The sequence below is a fragment of the Athene noctua genome, chromosome 22 (assembly GCF_965140245.1).
Source record: "Athene noctua chromosome 22, bAthNoc1.hap1.1, whole genome shotgun sequence".
NCBI lineage: Eukaryota > Metazoa > Chordata > Aves > Strigiformes > Strigidae > Athene > Athene noctua.
Window position 1 is genome coordinate 7,045,383 of NC_134058.1, and position 13,769 is coordinate 7,059,151.

Sequence of the window (13,769 nt, forward strand, 5' to 3'; positions counted from 1 at the left end):
AGCAGGGTCCCCTCCCAAACAGTGTGATACCGAGGTTGTCCCCATCCCTCCCGCAGGAGCTCTCATTTCCACCATCCCACCCAGAGCAAAACCTTGTCACCCTGCTTGAATACTAAGAGCCTTTTTGGGTTTTTAACCCTGAAAGTTTAAAAATACAGTGTTACACCTTCTCCTAAGCAAAGGCAGCAGGGTGGGAACAACAGGACTAGGTTTTAACACCCCACCATGACGTGAGGTTTACAGTGGTGTGATCGAACAGCATTACACGAGCGATTGCTGAATAAAACCAGACAAATAAACCCCAAACTCATTGGTTTTGATGAGAACGCCTTTAAAAAATTACACTTTACGCACAAGGTCATCTGGGGACATAAAACAATTTCTTTGGGGGACATTTTAAGGTTTCTTTGTGCTGGGAGAGCTGAAGCCTGCAAGCTTGACATGCTGGTGTGCGCTGAAAGAGAGGAGTCCTGATTCCCCGGGCTATAAATGATCCCTGAGTCAGTTTTCGTTGTGGGAACACACCAAGTAATGCTGACATTTCCATCTCTTCCCGTTAATCTCTTTTTAAACCCGATTCTAGTTAACCAGATGCTTCTCCCACTAACAGATGCCCACCAAAGGCAGCAAGCAATAAATAACTAAGATAACTTATCTACACTGTGGGTGGGGAAGATCAAGGCATACCCACGCACTAAAAAGGTAAGAAAATAGTCACATATCAGCTTATCCCATCCACAGGATGTTCAGCAATATCACACCGAAGACACAGGCTTTGCAGATCAAAGCACTGGGTGTATTTACATTTCAATAAGGCTCTGAACAAACAGATGTGGGGGTTGATACCCCTCTTCACTTGCCCCATGGGAAGGCTGAAGTTTCCTACTTCCAGTGGAATAATCTTCCACAGCTAGTTTTTAAGCCCTTGGGTTTGTGGCTCGATTGAAGAGAGGGTTTAGCTTCATGGGCTTGCTCTCCTGAGATACTCTGCAGAGAGGGAGGGCTTAAAATTAGGAGATTTGGTTAAAGCCACCAATCTGAATGACCCCAGCCCTCTGGTCTCTGGTTAGGCCCCCAGACGATGCCTTTCACACAGGTTTAGCCAAATTCTACAGCAAAACCCCAGGAGATCTGGGCCACTTTCCCCATCAGGGCCAACACAGCAGCAACCCCCTGCCCCTCCAAGGGCAAGGACCCGCGACACCAAAACGCAGGAGCACAAGCAGTGCAACTAATGACCACCACAACGGGGAAAATCTTCTGTAAGGGAAGTTTTCTGTGGATGAGTTGGGATGCTTAATATCAGGGATGCCATGGTTTTAGAAGTCAGGAGGACAAAGCGGGGGGTTTGGGTGTTGGTGTGACGCCCAGCGGTTTGCATCGTGGCATTTCTTGTGCAGATGGCAAGTGGGTGAGCCACTCGGCATGCCTGAGCGGGAAGGCAGGTGAGCTGTTGCTCCCCATCCCTTCCTTATCAGGCTTGGATGGCTTTTTATTCCACTTGGCAGCAGGAAATAAAAGGTTAGAAGGAAGAAAAACCCCGGGACAGACATCTGTGCCAGCCTCAGGGGACAGCTGGGAGGTGACGTCTCTTCCAGCAAGCAGCTTTGGCGGCTCTTAAGAAATCCAACAAGGAACCATTCCCTTACAGTCTCCCCCCCAGAATTCCCTTCCCTAAAAGTGTGGTTAATTACTGAGGGTGGAGCCCTGCATACAGGCATGATACTGCGTGTTTGTGTGTGTGTTTGCTCTGGGCCCCACGGTTTTGCAGGATAGATAGCAGCTTTTGTTTCTTATCTCTTCTGGTTTTCTGCCTCCCTTGTGTCTTTGTGTCATGTCTCAGTTATAGTGACTAAATAAACCATTCAAAAAGCATTCCAAGGTGGGTTTCCATGGCGTTTCCAGCCTTCTGCTGCTGATTTAATTTCGCAGACCCCTTGCCCACGCGCTGCCAGTCTCCCGTGCCCTGAGGGCAGGACAGGGAAACTACAGACCCATGAAATGAGACCACGGCATTCACTGTCCTCCATTTGCCTCCCCTTGCCATTCAGCACGGCCAGATTTGGATGCAGACATGATTTCGAGGGGCAATTGCAAGAGACAGACCCAAGAGAAACCCTCTCTGAGGTTGCAGAGTGTGAGCTGGTAAAACCAAGCACCCACTCGGGACAACACTGAGGCCAAAGTGCCACCTCTGCAGCTGGAACAAGGATGCTACCACCTCTGCGGTGCCAGTTCTGCACCTCCTGGGTATAAATCACTTTTGTCCTGTCTCTTCAGCCACCAAATCCCACGGCTTTTAAAACCACAGCCAAGACTTTGACTGACCTCATCCAAAAGCTGCATCGCAGAGAGAGGGGATGGACCTCGCCATCTATATAAAGCAAACTCGCTAACCAGCACTCTTGGAGATGCAAGGTCTGGGCGGGGTAAGGAGAGAGGGGATTTTATTGCCCTGTTATTTCATCAGACAGCTTGGGGGGTGGTGGTGGCAGGCTGCAGGCGGTGAGCTTCTCTGTCAGCCCTGTCAGGCAGGACAACCCCTGTGTCCCTGCACACATCCCTGCCAAGCGCTGCATCCCCAAACCGGAATCAAAAGGCCCTATCAGGAGTCAGCTGCGGGCACCCCCACAATGCTCTGTATCCATGGTGACACTAATGTCACCCTGCGGTGCTGCCAGGGTGCACCTGACCGGCTCCGTGCCCTCGGCGTGGGCACGGGGACAGCATCTGTCCTGCCCCTCCGGTGCTGCTCATCGCCCGCCGTTGTGGTTTCCTCCTCCAGGGCCAGCCTGAGGATGAAGAATCTCCTCTTTGCCATGACCTTGGCTTGCGGTAAGTGCCCCGGTTTCACCGGACCAGGCCAGAGTCTCATCTGATTGGCCAAAAAGACATACAAAACCAGAGATTTTGTGCACGATCCAGGTTTTTGTTTCAATTTTGCAGTTTCTCTCTAACGCTGTGTATAGCACTGCTGTAGTCCTGGAGGTCTTTGTGACAGCGAGGCTTTGGAATGCTCAGATCCGTATTTATTTTAAGAGGCCCTGGAGCCTGTTGTCACCTGCTTACCTGCCTGTGCCAGGCCCAGGGCTGATCCTGCCAACTTGAGGTTACTGGGTGCAGGATGTGAGCGCGGCACAGCCTGTGCAGAGAGCAGTAACACCTTCCACCAAACCAAATCAGGTAGCTGCAGAAACCAGACATCATCCTGAGGGGGTTTTTGGGACTTCTCACAGTTCACCTGCCTGAAAGTGTGTATTTCCAGTAATGCCAGTGTTACTTAATTCCTCTGCCCGGTGTGAGGTGTGGGGGATGCCGCCTGCCTCCTCGCCCCGCACCGGCGCGAGCCCGTCCCTCTGCCCCTCCGCAGGGCTGCTGCCAGCGTGCGGCAGCGTTCTGGAGCTGGAGCAGATGATCCAGTCGACCACGGGGAAAAGCGCCCTGCTCTCCTACAGCTGGTACGGCTGCTTCTGCGGCGTTGGGGGCAGAGGGACCCCGGTGGACTCCACCGACCAGTGAGTACCTGGGAAAGCGTCGCCACTCGCTGCCCCGGTGCAGGGGCGGGGGGTGTCCCCAAAAAAGCTCCTCGCTGGCAGCCGGCCGGCAGCGGTGAGCTCTGAGAGGGTTTTGTGCTGCTCCTCAGCCACATGTCGCTGCTGCCTTGTCATCCCCTCCTCCCGGTCACCTTAAATTTGAGGCTGGACTGGACTTTACCTTCCAAGCGTGGGGAGGAGGGTTCGGGGGCAGCAGTTTGACGTGGTGTCCCCCACAGATGCTGCCTGGCCCACGACTGCTGCTACAGGAAGCTGAGAGAGGGCAAGTGCAGGCCCCTGATAACCCCCTACCACTTCGACACTGACAATGGCAACATCACCTGCAGTGAGTACTGCCAAGCTGGGGCTGGGGGGGGGTGTCCCATAGAGGTGGGGAACCAGCACCGCTCCCTGTGACACCCCAGCCCCAGAGCAGGGTACACAGAGGATGTCCCCCCCAGGATGAAACCAGCCTCGTGCCCGGTCGGGTGCATGCGGGAGGATGCAGTGTATGATAAATAAACAGGCACTGCAAGGGATGTGGGTGGGTTGCAGAGGGCAAGCACCATGACACGCTTCTTCATGGGTTTGCCCTGGGCAACTCCAGGCATTTGAGGGTGCCCCAAGGGGACCCCATCACCACTGCCAACCAGAAAAGCCACTGCAGGTCACCGTGTTTTCCCCCTGCAGGTAACGAGCAGAGCTGGTGCAAGAGAGAGACGTGCTTGTGCGACAAGGCCGTGGCTTTGTGCTTCGCGAGCACTTTGCATTCCTACAATAAATCCTACCGCTTCTATTTCAAGCTGAAATGCCGAGGAAGCAAGCTCCAGTGCTGAGGAGGGGAAATCTGCACATAAGGTTGCAGATTTTGATGGGCTTTCCCCGTCACTATGGCGAGAAAAGCCTGATGTGGGGGCTGACCAGAGCCAGAGCCATAAGGCTCCCCACAGGCTCATGCTCAGGGTGAGGGAGGGCACGCTCACATTACAGAAGAAAATCCCCCACAAAATCACATCAGTTTCCATTTTGCTGTCCCTTCCTCCTCTTTTTGTTTTTTTTTTTTTTCTTTTGGTTTCATTTCCCAGCAAAGATAATAAAAAGTATTCAAATTATTCTCTGTGGTGGTTTTCTGTCGATCGAGGCACTGCAATGGTGGCATCTGGGCTGCCGAGTCTGGGGTTTTTTTTTTTTGCATCTCACACCTCAGCCACACCATCTGCCTGACACCCCAATATTTCCATGGTCCCAACAGCAGCCTGGAAAAGCCGAAGGCCCGACAGCAGCTGCAATTCACAGGTCTATTGCCAGGTCCATCTTGCTGCAGAGCAATGTTACTGCTGCCAGATCCCCAGCTATGGAGGAGCACTTTGCATCAAGAAACACGGACAAATAAATGCCACCAAGTAAAATTCCCTGGGGTTAACAAAATAATCCTGCAGCAGTGAGCCCTGATGGCAGTTGGGTTTTTTGGCTTCTCCCAACACCCCTTCCCACCAGCTGAAACTCTTGAGGCTAAAACAAAACAGTGCATTAAGGCGCAGGAGAGATACATCCAAAAGTTGTTTTTAATAATGGAAGCGGGAACATGTGGGAGACTATTTGAGACCCTCCTGTGACACGTAAAAATGGTGGCCAAAATTAAGGTGAAAGAATAGTTACCCAGAGAGGAGGGACGATTTCAGAGCCTCATCCATGCCAGGGTGATGCTAATTTAAGAGGGCAGCAAGTTGGTTGAATAAATGATTTCTCCATGAGGGATGAGTTCTGCATAGGGTTTGCAATGAGGAGGGAGGAAAATCATACAGAGAGAAATAAAGGGAAGCTGCATTCATTCATCCCAAAACATCCATTTCAGTTCATTCTTCTCTCATGGTGGGTGAGTGTTTAATCACCTGATACCTGTGTAACCCCGTGTTTTTGGGAACTGCATATTTCAAGATGCTTTTATTGTTGCCAATATATTTTTCCCAAAGAAAGGATAACTCACCCTGAATCACCTTTGCAGCGGGGCACAGGGACTGTTCTCAAACTGTCCAACCTCTCGAAAACCCCAAACCTACTTCGTTTGTGTTGGAGAGAGCAGAGAAAAGGGCTCTTGGACATCTCTGGCTGGGGGCAGAGAGGTTGGCTTCCTCCTTGGGCACAAAATGTGCTGTTTTGCCGACTCTTCCCACTCGGCACCAGCCCCTGTGTGTGAGGTACGGAGCTGAGGCGCGGGGGGATTTCTTGCATTCCTGTAAAGGGGAAGGATGACACCTTCTCCTTTGCAGAAAAGCCCAGTCGGCAAGATTTGGGCAAAACAAGCATCTGATGGCAGGGGGCAAACCCTATATAAAGCAAATCCTGCCAGTTGCAGGGCCCTGCAAGCAAGCGGCGTCTTTCCTGAGGTAAGCAGGGATGGAGGAGGAATGCTCTGCCTCCCTTTCCTACTTTAACCAAAAGCTGTGGTGCAAGCAGGGAGCACAGTCCACCTGGGAAAGCAGGAGCAAAGGAGAGGCTACCTGAGATGCCAGCCCAGAGGCAGAGCGGTGGGGTGCAGCCCTCAAGGGCTGATCATTCCTCCAAATTTTCTTCCTTTCCTTTCCTTTCCTTTTGCTTTTTCCCACCCTTCAACCATCCGATTCCCATCGCTTCCCATCCCCGACACAGCAGCACTTTGTGCCGAGGCGATGGACCCATGCTCACCCCCCTCCCCTAATTCCCAGAGGTGGGGAGCATCTCTGCCCCCAGACAAGGTGAAAGTGATTGATATAGTGGGATTTGATTTGGTTTCCTTTCCCAGGGCTGTCAAAAAGATGAACTCTCTCCTCACCTTCGTTGCGCTGTTTACTTGGGGTAAGTGTCCTCGCTCGTGCACGCCCCACAGCCCTTGTGCACTTACGTCTGTGGAAATTAGGACCAAACTGGTGATTTCTTAATCCTTCCTCGTGACCACCTCTCTGAAAGACACAGCAACTCTCCTGCACTGAGCCAGGGATATGTTTCCTCTCCATTGCACCTACTCATGTTTAAGACATCACCAGCCTGGTACCAGTTTGGGGGCTGGAGGGCCGGGGATGCTGCTGAGGAGCTGGGTGTCAGCGTGAGCCCCACTGATATCCCCCCCCAGGCTTGTCCCCAGCTCACGGGAGCCTCTGGAATCTGCACAAGATGATCACAAAGACAACGGGGAAGAACGCCTTGCTGCATTATTCCTCCTATGGCTGCTACTGCGGCTGGGGGGGCAAAGGGCAGCCCAAGGATGCCACAGACAGGTAAGTGCCCATTTAAAAAATCTCCCTGCCCAAACACATCCTTGTATAGTTTCAATTTTGGGGGGTAGGGGGTAAAAAACCCCAACCCCCAAAGCCTCGAGGTCCCGCATAGATGCTGCCAGCGGCACGATACCTGCTACAACAATCTCCTGAGCTACCACTGCAATGCCAAGACTCAGGGATACCACTACGGCTGGCACAGAGGCAGCCCCTCCTGCAGTAAGTTGGACCCTGGCAAAGGGGGTGTCACCCCCCCCCCCTGCCACAAGCTGGGGCTGACCATGGGCTCCCCTGTGCCTGCAGGAAGGAGCTCCTGGTGTGCCCAGCTCTCCTGCGAGTGCGACCGCAGCCTGGCCCTTTGCCTGAAGCAAAACATCTGGACCTACAGCAAACGTTACCTCTTCTACCCGAAGCATCGGTGCTGATGATGGGAGCCGGGACGCGAGGCTGGAACACGTGTGGGCTCTGCCCCCGGATCGCCCTGTGTCCCTGCCTGCACCGACCACCTTAGTGCTGCTGTAAATTTAATCAACGTGAAAATAAACAGTGTGCTGAAACCATCCCGGTCCCCTGTGAGCTGCCGCTGGGCAGGGAGAGAAATCGCCATAAATACTCAACATCATCCTCCCCAAACTTTGCAAAAACTCAGCCTCAGCCCCTGCGTCACTCTGGGCTGCAGCCCATGGGGAAAGGGGGGGTTTGGCCGATGAGGGAAGGGGCGTAGCATGAAGCGGTTTTGGGACAGACGAGTAGTTTCAGCATTTCCAGTCCAGAGCCCGCGGGCCGGACACAGACGGCAGCCTCTGCCCGGGAGGACGCGTTGGCACTGAGGAAGCGGAGCCGGAGAGACTCCCCGGTGAGCAACTCCCACCCTCACCCCGCTGCTGTGGAAACAAAAATACAGGGAGGGGGGGGATATGTTGGGAGGAGACAGCAGACACGCTGCTTTCTGCTGTTTTCCATGCCTGCAGATAAAGTATCATTGCTTTCAGGTAAAAACTCAGCTGGGAGTCTGCATCCCCGAGGGGATTGGTGCACTGGTGCTGCAGAGTGATGTCCTGGGTGCCCAAAGCGGTGGGACAGGAGGTGGGAGATGCTCGGGTGGTGGGACAGCTTCAGAAGGTGTTTGCTTTTGGCCAAGAGGCAGCAACACAGATGCAAGGGGGCATGGCTGCCTTCCTCCTGCTAAATTTCAGGGAGATTGTGACCTGATTTCCGAGGACAAGGTTTTCAGGGCAGCACCCAGTGACCGGCCACGCTGCCTGGCTCAGTCTGTCCTCTGTTCCTCCTCCCAGGCCCAGGTGAGAGGAAGATGAAGGTCCTGCTGATGCTGGCGGTGCTGTCTGCCTGCAGTAAGTGCAGCTGCTCCCCGCCCCATGGATGGGAGCCAGGCTACAACCCCACACCGACACAGGGAGCGTCCCCAAATCCCTGTGCACCCCACGGGGAGACTCTCAGCAACACCCTCCTCTCCCCTCTGGTTCCCCGGGCTTCCTTTCTACATCGAACCTGCAAAAATCCCATTTTCTGGTCATTTTAGGTGTGTTCACAGCTCGTGGGAAGTTCCTGCACCCGTTCACACCGGGACTCGAGGGAAGCACCGTCGGAAATCTGACTGCCCACAGCTGCTACTCGGGATGGGGCAGCAATCGCACGTCAAAGGCTTCAACAGACCGGTACAAGCAACACTGCCTGGGAGGGCTAACACTGGCCCTAGGAGGGCTAATGCTGGTCCCAGGGTAACCCCAGGGCTTGTGAGCAACCCCAACAGCATCCTCTGAAGCTTTGCAAAACACAGACCAGGTGCTGGGCAGTGTCAGAAGGGGAACAGGTTTTAGGGAAGGGGGAAGGCGAGGCAGCACTCAGCCCTCATCCCAGCCCTGCAGGCAGCAGGGTCACAGCAGCGACAGCGCCCTGAAATCGATGGGCTGGCACCAGAGGATGGGGACAGTCCCAAAGCCGGGGTGCACAGGGGCTCTGGGACCTGGGCAGGGTTTGCACAGGGAAGCAGGGAAGAGGCTTGGTGTGGGAATGGGCTGGAAAGAGCAGAGCCCGGGTGATTTAGAACAGGAACAAGATGGAGACGCTGGTGGCTCTTCCCACCCTGCCTGCAGAGCCTGTTTTGGGTAGGTTGGAAGCAGCCGGTGCCACATTTCAGGTGAGGCCAGGCTCTCCCTCTCGCTGCAGGTGCTGCCTGCTCCGTGCCTGCTGCTACGCCAGGCTGGCAGCACGGCGGTGCCGCGTGGGACCCGTCCAGCCCCTCTCGGTGCCCCGGGCAGGAATCCCCACCTGCAGTGAGTCCTCACACCTTCTCCCTCCTTTGTGGTGCCCTTTTGTGGGGCAGCACTCCAGGGATCTCCCCCAAAAAAGTCTCAGCTGTGCTTTCTCTCTGGTCCCTGCAGGGTCCGGGACCTGGTGCCAGAGAGGTGCCTGCAGATGCGAGCGGGCAGCCCAGCTCTGCCGCCTGCGGGGCCGGGGGCTGTTTCGGCACCGGGGACCGTTTCGGCACCGGGGACCGTTCCGGCCTCGCAGCAAATGCCGGGGACGAGCCGGGCGGTGTTGAAGCCAAAGGGCTTATTTGCAAAACCACCTCCAGGCTGATGAGCAAAGGGACGGCGCAGCACGGGGAGCGTTTCCCAACCCTGGCAGGTTTCCTCCTTGGGGCTTTGGCTTCAACACGAGGACAACAACCCTCTCGTGAAACTGCGTCATTATACACTGGATCCGTGGAGGGACAGCAACGCAGATGCAACTCTTCAGCACAGAAAAACAAGGGAGGGGTAGACACCTGCGCCTGGTCACTGCGAAGGGCGAGATGGAAACCAGTGCGAGCCTCTCTGCTGACACTCATTTCCCCTTGGCTTGAGCTCCCCACACAGCCTGTCAGCTCCCTCTGCTTTTTTTGCTTCGCTGCAACTTCTGTTGCTCCAAAATAAAACCAGAGAGCACAAAACATCCGTCCTCAGTGTGATGTGACTCAGCTGAGCCCAGCGACCACCCCTTGCAGGCAGCGGGGAGAAGCTACACTCTTGGCTAGGTTTCCCGTTGAAAAACCCAGAAAAAAATACTACCTGAGAGGTGATGCATTCCCACCGACACCCATCCGCATCCCTGAACTGCCCCTGTGCTTAGCCCCGAGGCTTCAGGCTCTGAAAATCTGCAGTTCCTCCAAGATGGAGAAATCAAAGCTGGTGTAAAGGGCTGTGGGGCAGGATGATGCCGTGGGAGGGCTGGGCGCTGGCAACCTTTGCTGTGACAGGGTGGCCGCAAGCTTGCCTCACGCCCAGTGTGGAGCAAAACATACTTCTCACTGGAAAAGAATGTTTTGGCCCAATTCTGCAATAACCCCGAGCACGTCCCTAGGAAAAGGCAGTTCAGGCGGTGGCTGCTTCCCCCCTAACCATCGCAGCAGCCCCATGGGGCAGGTTTTCTGCCCTGCAGAGCAGTTCAGCAGGGTTCGCTCCCTCCCCAGGAGGTCTCGGTGCTGCCAAGGGGCTCAGCAGTGAATACACCCGCAGAAAGAGCAACAAAACACTATTTGGGGACTGATGCCCTGGACATCAGCAGCTCTAACTCCCACCCTGGTTTGCCCCAAAGCTGAAGTCAACAGCACCAGGAAACATCCCTTAAAATCAGCAATGCTTTCCTCTGCTATCCTCCTCCTCCAGCAGCGTTTAGTCCTGGGTAAGATGAGGAAGGAGTGGGCAGCCCTTCACCCACCAGCTGCTGTTTGCAAGGCATAAATCAAGGATCAAATCCCCACCAAGATGGGAGAGGGACAATCATGCAGACAGATTGCAGGCTGGGATGAGCCAAAACACACTCTCTCTAGTTAAAATTCACCCAGACTTTGAACACCTATGTATTCTTCAGACACCTGGCTGTACAAATCCATTCATACGGAGCTCGAAATGGTGATGTGTTGACTCAGATACTGCCCCCCCCCCCGTACATCACAAGAAACTGGGCTGCAAAAGTTGTGTTTTGCATACTGCAACAGAGAAACACAATCTCCATCCTGCCAGGAGGTGCTTGGCCCAGGGGATGTCTTCTTTCACATTTGGAGAAGGGCTACTGCAAACCCACCGCGGGTAGAGGAGTTGGGGCAGAGGGTCTTTCATCTGAAAGCCCAACCAGTTTGACACACAAAAATATACCTTATTCCCCAGTGGTAAAAACTGGCTGTGGACTCAGAAAATCTTGAATTATGGCAAGCCCTGGTTCGGTTAATTAACTTGCTGCTGTCCCTTGGGTCTAATTTAAATTGGCCCCAAGAGCTGATGAGGCAAATAGCGTGTACCAGACAGGGGAAGAGATTTTGCTGAGGCCCTGACTTGAGTTCCCTTTTCTCACCATCTCTCCAATTTCCATGCAAGTTGCAGCCTTGTTCCCTGCCTCAGTTTCCCCATCAGCGACGGGTGGGATTTCCTCCCCCTGGCTCGGTGCCTGCCCGTGCCGGGCTTCCCCGCAAAGCAGCACAGAGCACCTGCACCCTTTGCCAGAACAAAACTGCTAAAATGATTGTTTGGCATCACCTATTTAATTAGAGATTCTCTCCAAGCAAACAACACAACCATCCTCTTTTTTTACCCATTATACACTGCTTGCATTTTATTTTCCTGACTCTGCTTGCCTTATTTTGCTTCCCTGTAAAGGTGAACCAGACACCTCGTGCGATGGTCGATGTGATGCCCAGTGCATGTGGGGAGAGTGATGGAACAGCCCCACATGCCAAGAAGCAGCTGGGCACTGCCAAGCTCCCACTAACAAGAAAAGGGGCGTACGGAGCCTTTGCTCAGCTCTACCTTCAGCCACAGCCCATTCTGGGGGCCCGCAGGACCTTCCTCTGCTCACGGTGCTCCAGTGCACCCGCCTTGCCAAGTCAGAAGTGGAGGATGCTTTGCACTGGCTGCGTTTTCTCCCTGCCCAGGGAAGTCATGATGGGAAACAGTAAGATACAAAATGGTGTTTTCTAACCAAGACATCAAAAAACAGTCATCCAGGAACAAAGTGGCTCCTGTTCCCCCCCCTTGTTCTCCCATGTTGTTCAGAGAGGCACCGGGACGCCGAGGCACCCAGAGCCAAGAGTGGACTTGACCCCAGTCTGCCCCACTCATCCCAGTCCACCAAAGCCTCCCCTGCAAAGAGCTTCCCCAGCATAGGGCATCTGGCAATGCACATGTAGCAGGACTGATATGGGGAGGATTGTCAATATTTGCCCACTTCGGGTTCCTCAAAGGAGGAGCCCTGCCAAGCGGGCACACGGGGGCTATAAAAGGTGCGACCAGCAGCACCTTGGGCTCATCCAAACCCCGGAGCTGCCACCACCAGACATGAAGCTCTTCTTGCTGCTCTTCTGCCGTGAGTACCCCCATACCAGCTCTCACCCTGCTGGATGAGGCAGTGGGGAAAACCTGCTGCTTGTAATTGCTATCCATAAAGTTAGGGAGGGTGAAAATGCTCATTTTTGCTAGAGGGGTGGGACGGGAGGTTGCTTTTCCCTGATGCTCCTAACCCCCCTGGCTACAGTCGCAGGGCTGACCCTCGCCAGCTGCAACCTGCTTCAGTTCAGTTCAATGATTAAGCACAAGACCGGGAAATCATCACTGTCCTACAACGGTTACGGCTGCTACTGTGGCATAGGAGGATCCAAACAGCCACTGGATGCGACCGACTGGTAAGTCAGGACCTGGCGAAGGCACAGCGGGTGCCCCCAGCCCTCCTTGGCTCCCTCTCCCTGGGTGCAGCGAGGGGACTGTTTGCCCCTGTGCCTGGGAGCAGAGAGAGCAATGTGAAAAATCATTGCTCATCCTTAACACCTCTGTAAAAGTGCGCAGCAGCACCAGCTGATGGGAACGGTGTGCATCGGCGGTTTTTCTGCCGTCGCAGCATTCGGCAGAAACGCATCAGAAGCCAACGACCACCTGGGCTAACTGAAAGCAGCCCTCAGGTGTCCTGCAAAGCTGCTGCAGAGCAAGGAGAAAGCAATTAGAGCTGCGCCAATGACATGAGGCACGCTCCCTTGCTCCTGCAGCATGGGCACTGCCGAGAACAAGGCTGCCGCATGACCCCGGGCACAAACACAAGGCGTTTCTCATGGGGCTGGGCACCTGCCCTGACCACCACTCTTGTGCTCCCAGGTGCTGCCATGCCCACGACTGCTGCTACAAGAGGCTGGCTTCCTCTCGCTGCAGTCCCAAACTGGTCAAGTACAACTACTCTACACGGGGAAGCCAGATCATCTGTGGTAAGAGACAGCACGGGGTCAAGGACCTGAGCGGGAAGTCACAACCCTCCGCGCTCTCAGGGGACCCCTCTTCTGAGATGTCCTTTAGACCCTCCTGGCTTGGAAACCATTTGTTGGGAAGGGGATTGAAATGAGAGGAAAGCGCCAGGAATAGGGCAAATTTGCCAGGACTAGGGTGAATTTAGCACTTGGAGACCTCCCAAAGGAGGGACCTTGCCCTTCTGTAGAGGCCAAATGTTGAGGGTTTGAGGTGACTTCATCTCGGATGGGGCCCTGGCACTGCTGCCCCAATTTCCCCCAAGCAAACACTTTTGTTTCAGGGTGAGTGTATCCAAACAAAGCACTTCCCTGTGATCAAATATCTATATATATATACAAGTATAAAGTAAATTAAATGGTCCCTCCAGGGCCATGCATCGTTCCCAGCCAGGTAGCCCCATCCACCAGGAGCAAGAGGACAACCCAAGACACCCCAAACTCACTGTGGGGGCTGTGTATGATATCAGGGATGATCCAAAAGACATCCCGCAGCTCTCGCACCCTTTACCTGACTCCATCCACCCCCCAATTTTATTCCAGAATCTGGGACCTGGTGCCAAAGACAGACCTGCAACTGTGACAAGAAGGCAGCAGAGTGCTTCGGAAGGACAGTTGGGACCTACCGCAATGCTTACAAGAATTACCTCAATATTCGGTGCAAGGGCCCAACTCCCCCCTGCTAGACCCGCTGGGCTC

General features: G+C 54.3%; 4 protein-coding genes across 4 annotated transcripts; all 4 read left to right on the top strand.

Moving 5' to 3' along the window:
- The first annotated feature begins 2,798 nt into the window (after positions 1-2,798).
- LOC141969361 (phospholipase A2, membrane associated-like) lies at positions 2,799-4,369 on the top strand. Its single transcript, XM_074925029.1, has 4 exons — positions 2,799-2,835; positions 3,371-3,515; positions 3,773-3,879; positions 4,224-4,369. The coding sequence occupies exons 1-4, from the start codon at positions 2,799-2,801 to the stop codon at positions 4,367-4,369; spliced, it is 435 nt and encodes a 144-aa protein (XP_074781130.1).
- A 1,959-nt stretch (positions 4,370-6,328) lies between these two features.
- On the top strand, positions 6,329-7,212 carry LOC141969402 (basic phospholipase A2 daboxin P-like). The gene is made up of 4 exons (XM_074925133.1): positions 6,329-6,368; positions 6,643-6,787; positions 6,900-7,006; positions 7,091-7,212. The coding sequence occupies exons 1-4, from the start codon at positions 6,329-6,331 to the stop codon at positions 7,210-7,212; spliced, it is 414 nt and encodes a 137-aa protein (XP_074781234.1).
- Positions 7,213-7,567: 355 nt separating this feature from the next.
- On the top strand, positions 7,568-9,730 carry LOC141969246 (basic phospholipase A2 A-like). Its single transcript, XM_074924821.1, has 5 exons — positions 7,568-7,643; positions 8,083-8,139; positions 8,328-8,463; positions 8,975-9,081; positions 9,190-9,730. Exons 2-5 carry the CDS (start codon positions 8,100-8,102, stop codon positions 9,348-9,350), a joined length of 444 nt encoding a protein of 147 aa, XP_074780922.1. The 5' UTR covers positions 7,568-7,643; positions 8,083-8,099; the 3' UTR covers positions 9,351-9,730.
- A 1,801-nt stretch (positions 9,731-11,531) lies between these two features.
- On the top strand, positions 11,532-13,756 carry LOC141969245 (group IIE secretory phospholipase A2-like). Its single transcript, XM_074924820.1, has 4 exons — positions 11,532-12,148; positions 12,317-12,464; positions 12,928-13,034; positions 13,614-13,756. The coding sequence occupies exons 1-4, from the start codon at positions 11,983-11,985 to the stop codon at positions 13,754-13,756; spliced, it is 564 nt and encodes a 187-aa protein (XP_074780921.1). The 5' UTR covers positions 11,532-11,982.
- Positions 13,757-13,769: the final 13 nt, after the last annotated feature.